This window comes from Antechinus flavipes, chromosome 1, assembly GCF_016432865.1.
Source record: "Antechinus flavipes isolate AdamAnt ecotype Samford, QLD, Australia chromosome 1, AdamAnt_v2, whole genome shotgun sequence".
In the NCBI taxonomy this organism is placed as follows: Eukaryota; Metazoa; Chordata; class Mammalia; order Dasyuromorphia; family Dasyuridae; genus Antechinus; species Antechinus flavipes.
The window spans coordinates 480,982,672-480,999,530 of NC_067398.1; the positions used below are offsets into that span (position 1 = coordinate 480,982,672).

General features: G+C 32.3%; 1 protein-coding gene across 4 annotated transcripts in view; it reads left to right on the forward strand.

Annotated features, from left to right (window-relative positions):
* Positions 1 to 16,859, forward strand: part of NOL4 (nucleolar protein 4) — a 494,820-nt gene that overhangs the window by 375,992 nt on the left and 101,969 nt on the right. For 3 of the 4 annotated variants that reach the window (XM_051970265.1, XM_051970268.1, XM_051970267.1), the window contains exons 7-8: positions 3,834 to 4,013; positions 4,733 to 4,924. In XM_051970265.1, the coding sequence (XP_051826225.1) occupies positions 3,834 to 4,013; positions 4,733 to 4,924 (372 nt within the window). The remainder of the gene's footprint in view (positions 1 to 3,833; positions 4,014 to 4,732; positions 4,925 to 16,859) is intronic. The other variant, XM_051970266.1, reaches the window with a different exon arrangement.

Genomic DNA, 16,859 nt, shown 5'->3' on the forward strand with positions numbered 1-16,859 from the left:
AGGTACCTTGTGTTATCATTTAAGGAATCTTATATGGGTTCAACATTTTGCATGGGAGATACTTTATTGGACTATAAAAGCATTTTGACTATAAAGAAAAAAAAAATATCCTAAAGGTTCTTGGTAATTGTTGGAGGTATACTAATGAGACAGGAGCATTACATGATATGTATTACTATGTAAAATTATGTATAAAACTATGTAAAAACTAATGTAATTTTGGTGAACCTGTGAATTGATCTTCTTGGAGAAATAATCATTTAAGTCTTGAAGATAATTTTGAACCACACTAAGATAATTACTAAACAATATACTATATAATTTTTGCTCAGTGATGTTAAGATTAGAAATATACCTTAAGTAAATCTGAAGCAGAGGGAACATTCTTATAATGTGCAAAACTACTTAAAGCAGAATTTTTGTTTGCCAAAGAAAAATTGGAAATAATAGGGTATCTATGAATTATGGAGTAACTAGACAAATTGTGGTATATGAATATAAGAGAATATTATTGAACCTTGAGAAATGAAAAACATGAAATGCATAGAGATGCTTGGGAAGATCTGTCAACTGATGCAGAATGCAATAAACAGAACTAGAACAATCTATATAATGAACACAACAATGTAAAGGAAAATAGCATCAGACCTCTAGTTAATTATTCTTGATTTCAGAGGACTAGAGGTAAAACATACCTCTTTCCTCTTGCCAAAGACATGGATGTGAATAACATTTCAGTTTGTTTTGCATAACTATACTTTTTTTATTATAAAGGGGAGTTCTGTTTGGGAGAGATAAAAATGTTATTTAGAAGTATTAATGATGTTAAAAAAGAAAAAAATAATGTCCCAGTGCAATTTTTTCAAAAAAAGAGTTGGGTGAGCTGTGAATTGGCCCAACCATTCTGAAAAGAATTTGGAAACTATGCAAATGGAAGTGATTAAACTAGGCAGACTGTTTGACACCAGAGGCCACACTGCTATTTATTTATCTAAAGGAGGCCAAAAGGAAGAAAAATCTTATATATACTATAATATTTAAAGCAGCAATTTTTTTATACTAGCAAAGAAGTAGAAATAAAATGGGTATATATTGCTTTGAGAATGGCTAAACAAGTTGTGGTATGTAGGATGATGAATCTAGAGCTAAAACGTTCTTCACAAGGAGCCTAATTAAAAAACTCCATTTTAAATATAAGCAAAGGGTAGCCTATATGACTTTAGTGATTTAAGGTACACAGGTAAAAATCAAAGTTAGATCATCTGATTCTGTTCTGGTAAGGTGAAGAGACATAATTTGGAAATGAAGATAATATTCAAAAGATTCCAATGTAAAAATTTTATAACATTCGTTAGTAGACTACAATTCTTTCCTTGGACATTTTCTCTCCTCTCTCTTAGTGACCCTATCAACTCCCATTATTGCAGTTACCATCTCTAAACATATTCTCAAATCCTTATATTCTTTCCTTAATCTTTCTCCTGAATTTCAGTCACATGTCAATAACTGACTTAGAATGTCTCAATGGATTTCTCATATACTTCTCAAAATCAGTAAGTCCAAAACGTTGTCTCTTTGTCTCTTTTTCTCTATCTCTGTCTCTCTGTCTTTGTGTCTCTCAGTCTCAGTCTATCTCTGTCTGTATATCTCTTTGTCTTTGTCTCTGTTTCTGTCTCTCTTTTTGACTCTGTTTCTGTTTCTTTATTTCTGTCTTCCTCTTTCTGTCTCAATCTCTCTCCATCTCTATCTGTATATCTATTTCTATCTCTCTGTTTCTCTGTGTCCGATTCTCTGTCTCCATCTCTCTCTGTCTCTGCCTTTGTTTCTGTCTCCCTCTGTCTTTCTCTCAGTCTCTCTCTATTTCTGTCGGGCTGCATATTTATCTCTGTCTTTTTCTTTCTCACTGTCTGTTTCTATCTCTAATTCTGTCTCTCTCTGTCTCTGTCTCTTGTCTCTGTCTGTCTCTCTGAGACATTCTATCTCTCTATCTCTGTCTGTCTCTGTGTATGAGTGTGTATGTGTCTCAGAAGTTCCTTGAGAACAAATACTGTTTTTTGATTTTTTTTCCTGTTCTTTGGAGCTTAGTACAAAGCCTTGCACACAGATGTTGTTAAATAGTGGAATTGGATTGAATTGATGATTAATTATCATTTTATTATACAGTAGATACTTAATAAACTCTTCTTGATAGATTAACCATTATCCAATTGGGGGGGGGGGGAGGCGGGGAATGACTTGTTTTAATATATCAGGCTCAAACTATGTTAATTAGACACTATACTTATTTTCATTATTCTAATTTATTATGTACTATGATCTTAAACAAGTTTCTAATATTTATTGCTGTTTCCTTGGTCACTGATTTTGATAAAAGCAGCATCTGTGATCTTTTCTAGTCTGCATTTATTTCACTAATTCAGATTACATAAGAGTCAAAATGCTTTTAAAATTGTATTGCCTCCAACTTCATTTTTTGTAAAGATGTATTTAAAATTAGACTCATCTGTTTTCCCCAATTTTATCCCCTTAAATAACATTTCTAGTTCCTTAAGTAGTATCACATACAAAGTTTATAAAATCCAAATGTTAGTGTATCAGGGAAACCTTTCCTTTTTTCCATGAATTGAAAATCTCTACCTCCTAAAATTGCTTTTTCTTTATTTTGTTGTGTACATATTATATTCAGTCCTCTGGAATATCAACTGTTTGGTACTGTACAAGTTGGCACTTAACATAATGTTTTTCAAATTGAATTATAAATCACTATAAAAATGTCAACAGTGTAATTCCATTTTGTGTCTCTATTGTTTTCCTTCTGGTTTTATCTACAAATACTCTTGGTCTGCTGTGGTTTAGGTGGTTCTGAGGTCAAGCTTTCTGCAGTTTTATCTTCTTCTCAAGTATTTTTGCATGATTTATGAGACATTACCATATCTTTCTATATTTTTCTACATAACATTTTGCAAATGAACTTATGATCTAAACTGATATTGTCCTTGACTGCTGCATGTCCATTAGAGTAAGAACTCCTCCACTAAATAGTGAACTGCTTGAGATTAGGAACTTTTTAAGTCATCTTTGCAATCCTCATGCTTTACACATAATACACAAGTACTAGTCAGTAATTAATAAATGCTTGTTGATGTGATGATGTGTCTCCATTTATAGAGGAAATCATTTGCTAACTGAGAGTTTCTTTAGATAGCACAAAAGATAGATAAGGTGGGTTTACAGTCTCATCTTCTTAGGCTCAAATGTGGCCTCAGAAACTTACTATCTATGTGACTCTGGGCAAGATGTTTCCTTCAACTTTCTCGTCCATAAAATGAACTGAAGAAGAAAATGACAAACTATTCCAGTATCTTTTCCAAGAAAACCCCAAATGAGGTCACAAAGAGTTGGACAGTACGACTGAACAACAATAAAAATTTTATCATTCTATGTATATTTAGAAAAAAAAAAACTTTTCCATTCTCAGAGCAATACATTATACACTGCGATGATGGCCATTTTTACTAATTTTCCAATATCGTCTTTTATCTTTACTGGATATTTTGCTAAGTTTTGGAATAAATATAAGTGAAATATTTACACTTTCTAATTTAGAAAAATCATTGTTACTCTCATCAAAGCACGCATTCTATTCCATTTTATATTTTATATGTGTGTGTCTTTCACATAAATGAGAATTTAATATAATGAATGGAAAACATAACTATTGAAATATTGTGTATTATTTAAATCTGCAGTTTGAATGTGTTGATACAACTGATAAATAATAAACCTTATCAACATATGTCCTTATATAATTGCCCTTTTCTTTTTATTCTCAGTCCCCTGCACATAGCTACTCAAGTTATGAATCTGGAAAGAATGAGAGTGTAGATAGAGGTGCTGAGGATTTATCAATGAACAGAGGAGATGAAGATGAAGATGACCATGATGAACAAGAAGATTCTGAGAAAGTTAATGAGACAGATGGAGTAGAAGCTGAGCGACTGAAAGCTTTTAATGTGAGTCTTGACATACTGCTGTGTGGTTTAATTTTATCAATTTATTTTACATGTTGTTACTCGGTAAATGTGGATATTTTAGACGCATGTTTGTTTAATTTACAGAAGGATTTTTAAAGTACATGAAACACTCTTGGCCAACCAGACACCAAAATTGCTGTGTTTTGTTTAGAATTTTAAAGCCAAATGTCAGCTGAAAACTGGAGTTGGGTTGTGTGAGTATGCATGTTTATCTAGTGGATGAAGGGGGCCACAGCTTGTTCCTCTGAAGAGTACAACCGTGATCAGCTATTTCTGTTGCTTTCCCAGCTTAATCTAATTATGCATGACAAAACAAGCAATTGCTAATTTTCAAAGATTAGTATTTTTCGAAGTACCAAAAGTGCAGTATTAACTTGTAGCGGTTGTAGTTGTTATTAATAAAAAAATGTTATGGGGTGCTCAATTTTACAGCTTATTGTTGATTATTTCATAATTTCTATACACAAGTCTATTCTTTTCTGTCTCTGTCTCTGTCTCTCTCTCTCTTTCTTTCTTTATTCAGCCCTTTAGAAAGCCCTTAAAGAGTGTTTGCTTAAAATTTCTGCCTCTCCATTGCAAAATTCTTCAGTGCATAAACCAGAAAATGGTATTTTCCTATCAGTAATCAAGACAGGAAGCTAGAAAGAGAAGAGAGCAGCCCTCCAAACCCTTCTCCTCTGTCTCCCTCTTGCCAACAGATGTTTGTCAGGCTGTTTGTAGATGAAAACTTGGACCGAATGGTCCCAATCTCTAAGCAGCCCAAAGAAAAGATCCAGGCTATCATTGACTCATGCAGGCGACAATTCCCTGAGTATCAAGAACGTGCCAGGAAACGTATACGTACTTACCTCAAGTCCTGCAGGCGGATGAAAAGAAGTGGTTTTGAGATGGTGAGTTTTGACTTAAAACACAGCCCTAGATTCCATCAAAACCCCATATGTAAATTCATGACACTATTTTGTTTTCATCTTAGTGTCTTTTTTTTTTTGTAATGTCAGGTCAGAGTTTTTCCCCCCCTTTCATCTTTCCTGAATTTTTTCCCTTTGTTCATTCAATGAGAAATACCTTGTGAGAATACAGCTCACAGGTACTGTCTAGTATCATTCTATAGAAAATGAGGATTAAATGAATAGCAATCAATGGGAAAGAGCATCTCATTCATATTTTTTCCTTTCTGTCACTCCTAAACCAGACATGAAGTTCATCATCTTGAAATGAATCCAAATTTCTTTAGGACTTATCTGTTAATGACTTTTTTCTGAGCAGAGTGGAAATGGGAAAAGTATTAGAAAAATCCATCTAAATAATATGTTTTCCATATGAATGGTTAGCAAATATCAGATCTTGAAAATAAAACAGGAAGACCAGAGGAATAAAAACTCTAGTGAAATCGGGGCTTTGTTGTACTTGGCGTGTTTGTACTGTGTTTATGTGTTTAATATTATGAGTTTTTCATAACTCTAGACAGAGAGAAAGCTCAGTTTAGGATGTCAATGGATGTTGTTTGAAGATGGAGATTATACATACATCAATGCTTTAGTAAACACTATATATATATCTTCTAATTGTCCATTCCACCCCAGAAATCATATAATATTATATAAAAATATGATATTATTGTGTAATATATATATTATATATGATGATATTACATGTATAATACTATATATGTATATATAATTTCTGGGATAGAAAAGTGATTTGAATTAGAAAGAATAATTATATATATATAGTGTATATATATAATATGTGTATATGCCTATATACATATACACACACATACATATATACTTTCATATAGTAAAATTCTTGACTTTCTGTTGGGTTTTATTTTTTTAACTTCAGAATACCTATGGTGTATTCAAATGTGTACACACATATATACATACACCCATATATACACATAATGGAAGTGATAAACCATTACAAAATTATTACTTTCTGAATTATGATATATTTAAAGCTTTTATATATGTCTGGTATCTAGAAGCATTATAGTACAGAATGATGCTAATCCATGTTACACTTAGTGTATATAATAACTTCAGGTACAACACTCTGTCACCAACCTTATATTTTAAAATTCATTTTCCAACTTAACATTACTTGGTGAATGATCTGATAAATCTTACAAAATTATCTTTTTCTTAATTGCAAAGAATTCCAAATCTTTGGTACTGGTTTTAGTTTTTGTTTCAATTTCAGTATAAGCAGAATATGACTGAGTTATCTGATTATTCTTAAAGCATCTTCTGATAGTTTTCAAAGAAAAAAATGACATTATAAAAAGAAAGATAGAGGGAAAATAAGGATTTATGTATAAGGAGAGAGAGAAAAATTTATCTGGTTTTCAACAAACCATTAGACAAAGTCTAATATTTTGCCTTTGTGGACAAGGTGGATAAATATGACTGGATGACATATAGATTCCTACTAATTCCCGAACAACACTGATTAGTGGATATTAATGTGGAAAGTTTCTAGCACTGTATTATATCGTAAGTTTTGTGTTGGTAGCAATCAGTGATTTGAATTAAAACATAAATGATATACTTATCAACCTTATGAATAACACAAAATTGGATGGAATAGCCAGAACAAAGTGTTGCAGAATCAGAATCCAAAAAGGTTTCAATATTCTTAAATCTGAGTTTAAATTAGTTAGAAAACATTTAAATCTTTCACTTATTTTTTTAAAGAAATAATGGAGCAGATATTATTTAACAATAAGTCACATGTAAAAGACTTTAATTTATCACTAACTCAAATCAAATCCTGCTATCAAATAGGCATTACTAGTGTCAGAGTGATATAGTGCATTTAGAATTCATCTCAGATTTGGAGAAGATCTGGGCTGAAGCGATAGCTTCATCTGAGTATTAACCAGTAGCTTTTTTGATTCTGAGCAAATGCTCAATTTTTTAACTCCCCCTAGAAACTCTGCAAGATTATCAACTGCTGACCTATTACTGGTAGCATTTCTAGTGTTCTCAGCAGGTATGCCGATGAAATCAGAGATGGGTCCTCCACTCACCCCCCCCCCCCATTCATTTCAATATTTGTATTTGAATACATAAAAAAAGTATTTAACTTTAGCTCTATTCTTAACACTAATTCTAATTATTTATCACTCTTGTATTTACAAACATAACATTTAAAAATATAGTGCTGTGTAATATATAGTATTAAATAAAATGTTAGGCTAGGAGTCTGAAAGACCTGTATTTAAATCCTGATTCAGATTGTATGTCCTTGGCAACTCTCAAGGATTTATTGACAAAGTCATTCTCTACCCTGAAGAAATCCCAAATATTTTGCCTATTTAGCAGTATTTTTAAAATCTAAAAGTTGAAATGTTTGCTTCTGAAATCTTACATTCTCTATGTGGATCAGTTGTTAGAGGCCAAGCATGTTCAGAAATATCTTTTGTTTACTCCTTATAGAATAGATTTCTTAAGAGAAAAAGGGTAAAGGGGTTCATGATGGTGAGTGAACATTAATATTAATAATAATAATAATAGCCCTTTCTACCTTCTATCTCAATTCAGCAAAATACTCATCTACCTTCTAATTTCCCCCTCTATCAACAACACCCCCCAAGTCATCCCTTGTGAATCCATGCATATCCTTATTTATCTCTGTATCTCCTCCAGCCTTTGATATGGTCCATTGCAACTAGCTAGCACAAAATAAATTATTTTTAAAGATAGATGGGTAGATAGACAGTTGGATTTTTTAAATACACATTTCCTCTTAAAGGAAAATTGTCCTGAAAAGCTAACAAATAAATATTTATGATTATTTATCATAATAATAGGAAAAATATTAAGAGTTTGAATCTTCTTTTTTTGTTATTTTTTGTTGGTACAAGAATGTCTATAGTTTATAGTGGTCTGCTTGATTGATATACACACGTGCATGCATATATACATACACATTCAAAACTCTATCCTCCTGTTCTTCAGTCTAATTAAGCCAATCAGCTGATTTGTTTGTCAGCTCATTGTCTTTGTGAGTCATGTAATTTACTTAAAATGTCATAGGTGTACTACTTTATGCTAGGCTGATTTTTTTTTAATTAAAAAATTCAGGGATGGATAATCCAAAGAAAAATTGAAATATAATATTGCTTCAATTCTTAAGAAAATGGCTCAGAGTAAAAAATTTACTTACCAGAATTAGTTGTGAGTTCTAGTTTCAGTTTTGCCACTAGTGAGCTATTTGGCCTAGAAAAATCACTTTTTCCTTCTAAAATTTGATTTGCATTGCCTATAAAATGGGAAGTGGAATTCTGTGATCTCCAAGGTCCTTTCCAATCTTGAAAATTTGTAATTCAGGCATATAGACCCTCAAATCTAAATCTCAGGGCTAGACCTATTGCCTAATCTCAGTAAGTCCCCACTATAAACCAATCTCATAGCTGACTTATAAACTTTCCCGGCATATTTAATGCTATCCAAACATGCTTATCTTCATATCTGTTCTACTGCTGATAATGTTTTTCCTTCCTGGAATTGCCTCCCTACATCTCTTTTCCCATCCAAGGTGACCTATCTAAAAACATCTTAATCATTTTAGCCATATTGATCTCTCTGTCCTCTTGTTCTCCTTCAAAACATATTATTTGGAGCTGTAAATTGGCTCTTAAACATGTTACCTTATCTTTTGTATTATTATATTGTATTGTGTTTGAACTTTTTAAATTGTTAATTTATCTTTATATGTTCTTAACCTCTATATGTTGTTTCGCCCAAGAACACTAAGATATAACCTTTGCAGCAATAAATTTATTTGAGATGAATGAATGGATGGATGGATGGGTAATATATGAATTAAATTGTATAAATAAATATAAACACCTGTAGACTTATTTTACCATAGGAATATTTTTCTTTAAAAAAAAAAAAAAACTGTGACATTCTGTTGTCTGAAATTACTGACAAAAAAATAAGTAAAATACAAACTAAATGGGGAATATGTTCCAGATACAGATATATAGTATCATGGACAATTTTGCAAGCATCTTCATCATTCTAAAGATAACTCTCAGAAGTTGACTGTAAATAACCATTCATTAAGCTATTGTTAATATAATAGAGATGTTATCTTGATTTTTAACCACTAAGGCAACATTTGCTAAACTATGTTTCACAGAATGTTAGTATTCCATAACCTAAGAATGGTGTGTCCTGAGATGTGACTCTAACATGATTTTTCCTCTAAATATTAAATTACCTATATGACTTTGAAGCAGAAAATAGGCTTTATTTCTTCTGTTTTGCTTTAAAACTTTAGCAATCTTCTTTCCCAGAGGTATTATACCTTTAGATTAAATTTAAAATCCTTTATGAATTCTAGCTGTATATAATTAGACCAAAAATATTCCATGGCCAAATTAGCTAGGGAAAAATAAATGTAGAAAAATTTTATGTCTTTCTTTTCCTTCAGATAGAATTTCTCTAGAGAAGCGTTGCCTTGGTTTCTTGCTCTAGGTACATTGGCCAAGATGGGTGACCTGGTTTGGGGCTCAGACACTGTCCCTTACCATATGTCAAATTAGGCACCAAGCCTCATTTTTCTTGCATATAAAATGGGAGTGGTTATATTTGAATCATCCTGCTAGATTACAGAGTTGTATAAAGAAGATGCTTTTTAAAATAAATAAAATAATTTCAAATACTAATTTATCATTTTTAATCTTAAGGCAAGATAATTCTAGTTTCTATATCTTCTGATTTTTATAAATCATACTGCAACTATGAGTAAAACTTCCCACTTGAAAATGTGAATATATAACTAAAAAGATAGGTAGGTTGATAGAATATGTTATATGTTACCTCTATATGTTGTTTCAATAATGTAATATGTATAAATATACACATATAGATACATCTATACATATACATGTATATATGCACACACATATGTGTGTATGTATATTATATAGTCTGTAGTCAATAAGCATTTATTAAGTGTCTACTATATATGTCAGATAATGAACATGGGAAAATAAAAGCAAAAGGTATCCTCTCTTAAGGATAAGTTTACAGTCTAATGGAAAAGATAACATGAGAACAGTAAGGACAAATTGGAGAAAATTTACTAAGGGAAGTTATTAGCCTTAAAAACCAGGAAGAGCTTCTCACAGAATATGGATTTTTAGCTGGTACTTGGAATAAGCCAGGGTAACCAGGAGGCAGAGATAAGGAAAGAGAATATTCCAGGCATAGAGGTCAGCCTGTAAAAATGCTCAGAACTAGAGGTGGAGTGTCTTGTTTCAGAAATCACAAGGAAGCTATGTCACTAAATCACCTAGTATATGGAGACTGAGTAAGCAAGCTATGGGAACACTGGAAAGATAGGGCAAATTGTGGAGGAATTTGAATGCCAAACAGAGGGATCTTATTTGATTATAAAAATGATATTTGGAGACCTATAGAGTTTATTGAATGGGAGGGGAGGACATGATAAGATCTGTTCTTTAGGAAGATTAATTAGATAGATGATGGAATAAAGTGGGAAAAGACTAAACATAGGAAAATCAACCAAATGACTATAACTGGCATGTGATAAGGATCTTTCCTAGGGTGATGGAAGTGTCAGAGGAAGAAAGTAGGCAAATAATAGAAAAGTTATGAAAGTAGAATTGACAGTACTTAGAACAGATTGGGTATGGGGGGCATAAAACTGAGTTTCATGAAAAGAGTTGAGTAGTTGATTCTGAACTAGGAGAATGGTAGAGCCCTCAATTGTATAAAAGAAGTTAGCTAATTTTCCTTAAGGAAGAAGATTTTAGGAGGGAGTGTTAAGATCAGTTCTGGAAATGTTGAGTTTAAGATGTTTCTGACATCCAGTTTGAGATGCAGTTGGAGGTGTGAGTCTATAAGTTAGGGTTGAATATATAGATCTCAGCAGAAAGATAATGATTGAAACAATGGGAGCTAATGAGATTAGGAAATTAAATAGCACGGAAGGAGAAAAGAAGAGGGTCTAGAGCAGCACTCTGGAACACTCTACTGATGTAGATAAAGGTTCAGCAAAGGAGATTAAGAAGGAGTAGTCAGAAGATTTAGAAGGGAATAGCATTATAGAAACCTACAGATACTATGGTATCAAAGAGAAGGTGATAGTGTCAAAGATTATAAAGAGATCATTATATATGAATGTGTTCCTAAACTGTGCTATGTAAAGTGAACATTTATATATTGAATCACATTTTTCCAACTTATTTTTATTATTAATTCAAAGATATGTTCCCCAAGAAGGGAAAAAAAATTTTCTTTCTCATGTAATGAATGACATCACGAATTAAGGAGTTTTGATGAGTTAGGTCATTTATTCTAATCCCTATATATAAAAAGAATGCCCACTATAACATAACCTCAAAGAGGTCCCCCAGCTTTTCATTGAAGAATTCCAAAGGGTGAGAATTCACCATATCTCTAGACAATCCATTCATCTTTTAAATAGTTAAGTTTTAAACAGTTAGAAAGTTGGTTTTCCCCACCCCCCCAAAAAATCTTCTTTTATGTTTTCCTCAAAAATTCACTCTTAAGAATTCTAACATGCTCATTATGGAACATTTGACCTTTAACAAACAACCTGTAAACATTATTCCTGAGGAAATTTATTTAGTCATTCACTCCAATGCTCATACCCTAACATTAGATAAATTTTTTGTATACACCTGTATGTAAATATGTGAACAGTAAAATAATTCAATATATTCCCATGATGTTAACATTCTTTTTTACACATGGACCTTGATTTTTTAAGGCATTCTTCCACAGATTCAGTAGAACTCTCTAGTTGGAAAAAACACATGATTTGTGTTTTTCCTGTACTGATCCCATACTAAACCCACTTATCATTTCTCAATGTAGAAAAAAGAGTATTGTATCTTCAATTACATGTATGTGAAGTAAATTTACTCCAGAGGATTCTGTTATCTGTCCTCATTAGAATTTAAGAACATACTTAGTCAAGTAGTCATTAAATGACTGCTTAGCTAAATATTTTTAGTTGTTAATTGGCTCGACAGGAGGTCTTTGAATTTCACTCTACTTCTGCCATTTCTATGAATGTTTGTTTTGACTCCAGAAAAAAAAATATGCAAGGCATCCAAATATGTAAATTGAATGACATCAGATTAAATGTGTGAAGGAAAAAAAATTAAAACTTCAAGTAAAGGGATCTGTATATTCAAAGGATCATTGGTTTTCTCTTTTTTGGCACTGCTGGAATTCAACCACTGCATTTTCTGTATTATTAGCAAATATATTAGCAAAGCTGCATAATGAAAACTCAATTATGATACAGACAAGAAGTAAATAATGTTTTACTTTTTTGGTTGTTAAATATTTATTTTGTTGAATCATAGTCAATAAAATCTATCTAGGGAAATCTTATCTAAGTGAAGTTAGTTTAGTAAAACGTACCAGCCATTTACCTTTCAGAGATTTTTTTTAAAGTGTTCCTTTAAGATGAAAATAGCACAAGTAATAAAGAATATCCCTCTAGGCTTCTCACAAGATAAGCAAGCAAGTTCCAAAATCATAATTATATTCATTCATATTATAATTATTATCATAAGTTGCAGTAAAAAAAAAAATCTGGATTTCCTCAAGCTACTTTCTGTGTCCCTACTAAAGTATATACTATAGCTTTAAATGGGGAGGAGGCAAGAGAATTTTATCTCTAGATAGTGATGTAGATCCAAAAAGAGAAATAGTCTCTCTATACTGAGACATTCATGTCTCTGCCTCCTACTATCAGGAGGCTATGTGTTTTGGAGCCAGTTAGGTAGTTCAGTGGATGGAAGGCTTAGAGTCAAGAGTTTGGTTCAAATCCAGCCTCAAGACATTGGTTGTATGACCCTGGAACTTAACCTCTGTTTGCCCCAATAATCCTACCTATGAAATGGAAATAATAATAGTGGCTCTCTCCCTCGTTGTGAGAATGAAATGAGATAACAATTGGAAAGTGCTTGGCACATTTTGTGCTACATAGTAGCATTATATAAATATTAGTATTATTATTGTTGTTATTTATTATGATCAAAAATATTATTATTATTGTTATTATTATTATAATATCTTCCCTTTCCACTCAAGCTAAGAATGGGAATGAATACTTCCTTTCTTCCTTTGTTTTTGCTTCTTTCTGTAGAGACAATTTTATCTTTATAAATATTGTTTAGACATATAACTTCTTAGTCAAGAGGAGGATGCAAAGAGGAAAATATATATGTCAAAATTACCTCATCCTTGTTCCTGGAAGGGACAGAGGGAGAAGATCCACGAAAGAGGTAGGGGTCAGTTCAAAACATAATCTCTTGTCAGTGGGTCATTGCCATCTTGAAGTGGATAAAATAACATATCTTAAAGTGTATAGTAGTTTTTGTGGGTGGCTAGGAAGGCTGACTTCCTTGATGGCAAGGTCCTGACAGAGAAGTAAAGGTCTAGCATAGGAGAGATAAAGCATAGAGATATCTCTGGCAGAGAGAGATAAAGTTCCTAGCAGAGAAATCCCCACAGAGAGGTAAAGAGATGTGTGGTCCCATTAGGAAAATTAGAAAAATTAGGAAAAGAGAGTTATCTTCTCAGTGGGCAGAGGGTCCTTGCAGGCAACCATGCCTTGGTCTGGCATGATTCCTGCTTTGGCCTCTCTGCAAGGAGTTGAGCCCAGTTTCCCCTTTTTATAACTGAAACTTTGGCTAGTGGGGGGGGAGGGAAGGGGGAGGGGGAGTTTGAGTTGAAATCAGACAGAGATTTTCCGAATTGAATAGAAATTTTCCATTTGAATGAGTGTCCCTGGACTAATAATGTCCAACTAATAAAGGTCAATAGAAATCTAGATTTCCAGCTTGGGTTAAGTAGGAGTGGTCCTAGACTCAACTAGTCCCACCAAGATAAACAGAATGAAAGCACTTTATCTTGATTCCCTATGGCAGGTTTCTCAGGGGAAAGCTTCTCTGAGGGTTTAAGGAGTTTCTCTAGCATTCCTCCCAAAGTGAGAGAGAGAGAGAGAGAGAGAGAGAGAGAGAGAGAGAGAGAGAGAGAGAGAAACAGTTTCAGTGTTCCCTATATCATTTTTGTAGTACACAAAGAATTTTGCCTGTGAATTATGAGAAAGAATAATTATTACATTGTCTATTATCTCAGTTGTCTATAATAATATATACTAAAAAAGGGAGGAAAAAGCCTTAAATTTCACCCAGAATCCTCAAACTTTCCCTCCATCAAAATTATTAACAAATATCAAAATGAAATAATAATTTGGATTTCATCTATTTTTCTGTTCATCATGATCAGTTCAACTGTTGTTAAGCACTACATTCTAAAATCTAGGTATGATAAAAACCTTTGTCCTCTTGCCCAAATAATCTACTTTCATAATCTACTTAACAATCATTTTTCTAAACAATGATTATTCTAAGATATTTTGGAATGAAATTGTTTTTGTCATTAAGAATATATAAAAGTACCATTTTAAACTAGTTTTTCAAAATATTGGAGATTTCATTTATTTTCAATAAATAATCCTTCTGTAAACATTTATTAAATATCTATCATGTATAAAACACTGTGCTAATTGCTGGGGATATAAACATAAAAAATTATATGTTTCTAGTTCTCCAAAGAGTTTGCAATCTCTAAATCCTAACATACTGAATTCCCAAGCATACTGTTGTGTTTAGGTTTATTCCTTTTGCCCCTAGGAGTAATTGTGTTATGTTGTTTAAAAGCAAGCTTGCTCTAAGAGTTACTAATGAGGACAATTAAACCAACTATTATCTTGGAGGGTAGGGAGAGAGACATAAGAAGATTCATTTTACTAATTTGCTGACCACTGGTGGGTTTTAGCCATTTCATTGATTCAATTGTGAAATATATTATGTGCCATACATTATTCTTATTCCTTAATCTTAAGAATTATGATAATTATTAGGTTAAATATGCTTGTACTTTCCCTATTAAGAGTTGCTTTAAGTAAGCATTTGCTTGGGTGTGTGCTTTGTGATAATGGAATGTTGGACTTGTGAAATTCAAATGTACTTGGGAAATAAAAATATAATTGCATTTGTTAATGTTCAAAATTTCTATCAAGGCAAAAATCTACCACTAACTATACTCAAAAACAACTTTTTTTTAAATGATGTTATTACTGAACAACTCAAGAAGTACATGACTTTTCAGCCAGGCTTTAGTTATGCTTCACATGGCCTGTTTCCTTGAACTTTGAAATTCATGTTTTCAGTAGTGTTCATCACCACCTGCTTTGTGTTTTTAAAAACATTTTTATTAACATGCTTTGGTTTCATATTAAAGACATTTATAGATTATCTTCACTGCTAAAGAGGATTCTTGGAATTATAGAAAGCTCCCCAGAGAATGATTTCATCAGAAAATGCATGCTGCATTCCACATTTGTAGAACTCTCCTATTTACACATCTCTCCCTTTTTTATTATATTTTTTAATCAAAAAGTTTATTTCCTGACCCTCCCCACTTTCTTGTTCAAAAACAAACAATTCTTTGTGATTATGTGCCTAGCTCTTAGGTGTTAAAAAATGTTTAGTTGAGTGACTGAAAAATATGAAAAAAAAAATGTCCTCATCTGCTATATATTAGTATGGATGTGTGTGTACATATGTATTTGTATATGTATACATATATACAGAGATAGATATGCATGTATATGCATATCTGTATATATTATTTAATGTATACATATGTGTATTTGTGAATATATGATGTAGATATGGATGGGTTTATATGTTGAATCCTTAATTTGTCTCATCATGTTTCATCATCAATCTTTTAGAATAAGAGATGGTCATTGTATCGATCACAGCATTTAGAGCTTGGAAAATTGTCTTTACAATTTTATTGAAAATAAATAGTTTTGATTATTTCTATTGTAAAAAAAATAATTTCCACAGATTTTGTTTGTTTCGCTTTTCATCTGACTATAAAAATTTTATTAAATGGTTTATTTACATAATATTCATGTCCTGGTATACATTGTTCCCTTTGTTTTTTGATCATTTAATTTTTTATCAGATTATAACTTTTTTTTTTAACCACATTCTGAACTTGTGTTGTTCTGATCAGCTATAATCAGACAACTGTAATTCAATTCTAAAATAGTGATGTCATTTTGGTTTTCAAAAATTAAGAACAACAACATAAAACATTTTAAAAACTGAATTATCATATAATGGGGAAAGTACCTGATGCTGAAGTCAGATTACCTGGCTTCAAATGCTGCTTTTGATGCTAATTAGCCTGTGTGACTTTGGGTAATTCATTTAACTTCCACAACCTTAATATCATTGTCTATAAAATTAAGAGGCTGGATGAAATGACCTCAGAGATCCTTATCACCTCTCGCTCAGTGTGAGCCTCAGATAATTCTGGAGCCCTGAAGCTGATCTGGACAGGGCTTGGTGGCAGTTTTAAAAGGTTAAAAGATCCTACACACATGTGTACACTGTAGCCTAAAACAGATGCATCCCAGTCTTGGTTAAATTTTGGCTTCCTGTCATTATAATAATTCTGCGATGAAAAGTAGAAATATATTTATAGCCACTCTGTGGTTATAAAGGGACAGCTCAGTAGTGCTCAGTAGGATCATCCACCCTAGAATAATGAAAACCTCAGTTCAAATCCAGCCTCTGACAACACGTGGCCCAAGACAACTCATTTAACCTCATTACCTCAGTTCCCTTATCTGTAAAAAATGAGTGGGAGAAGGAAATAGCAAAACACCCCAGTGCCAAGAAAACCCTAAATGAGGTCACAAAGAGTCAGACTTGACTAA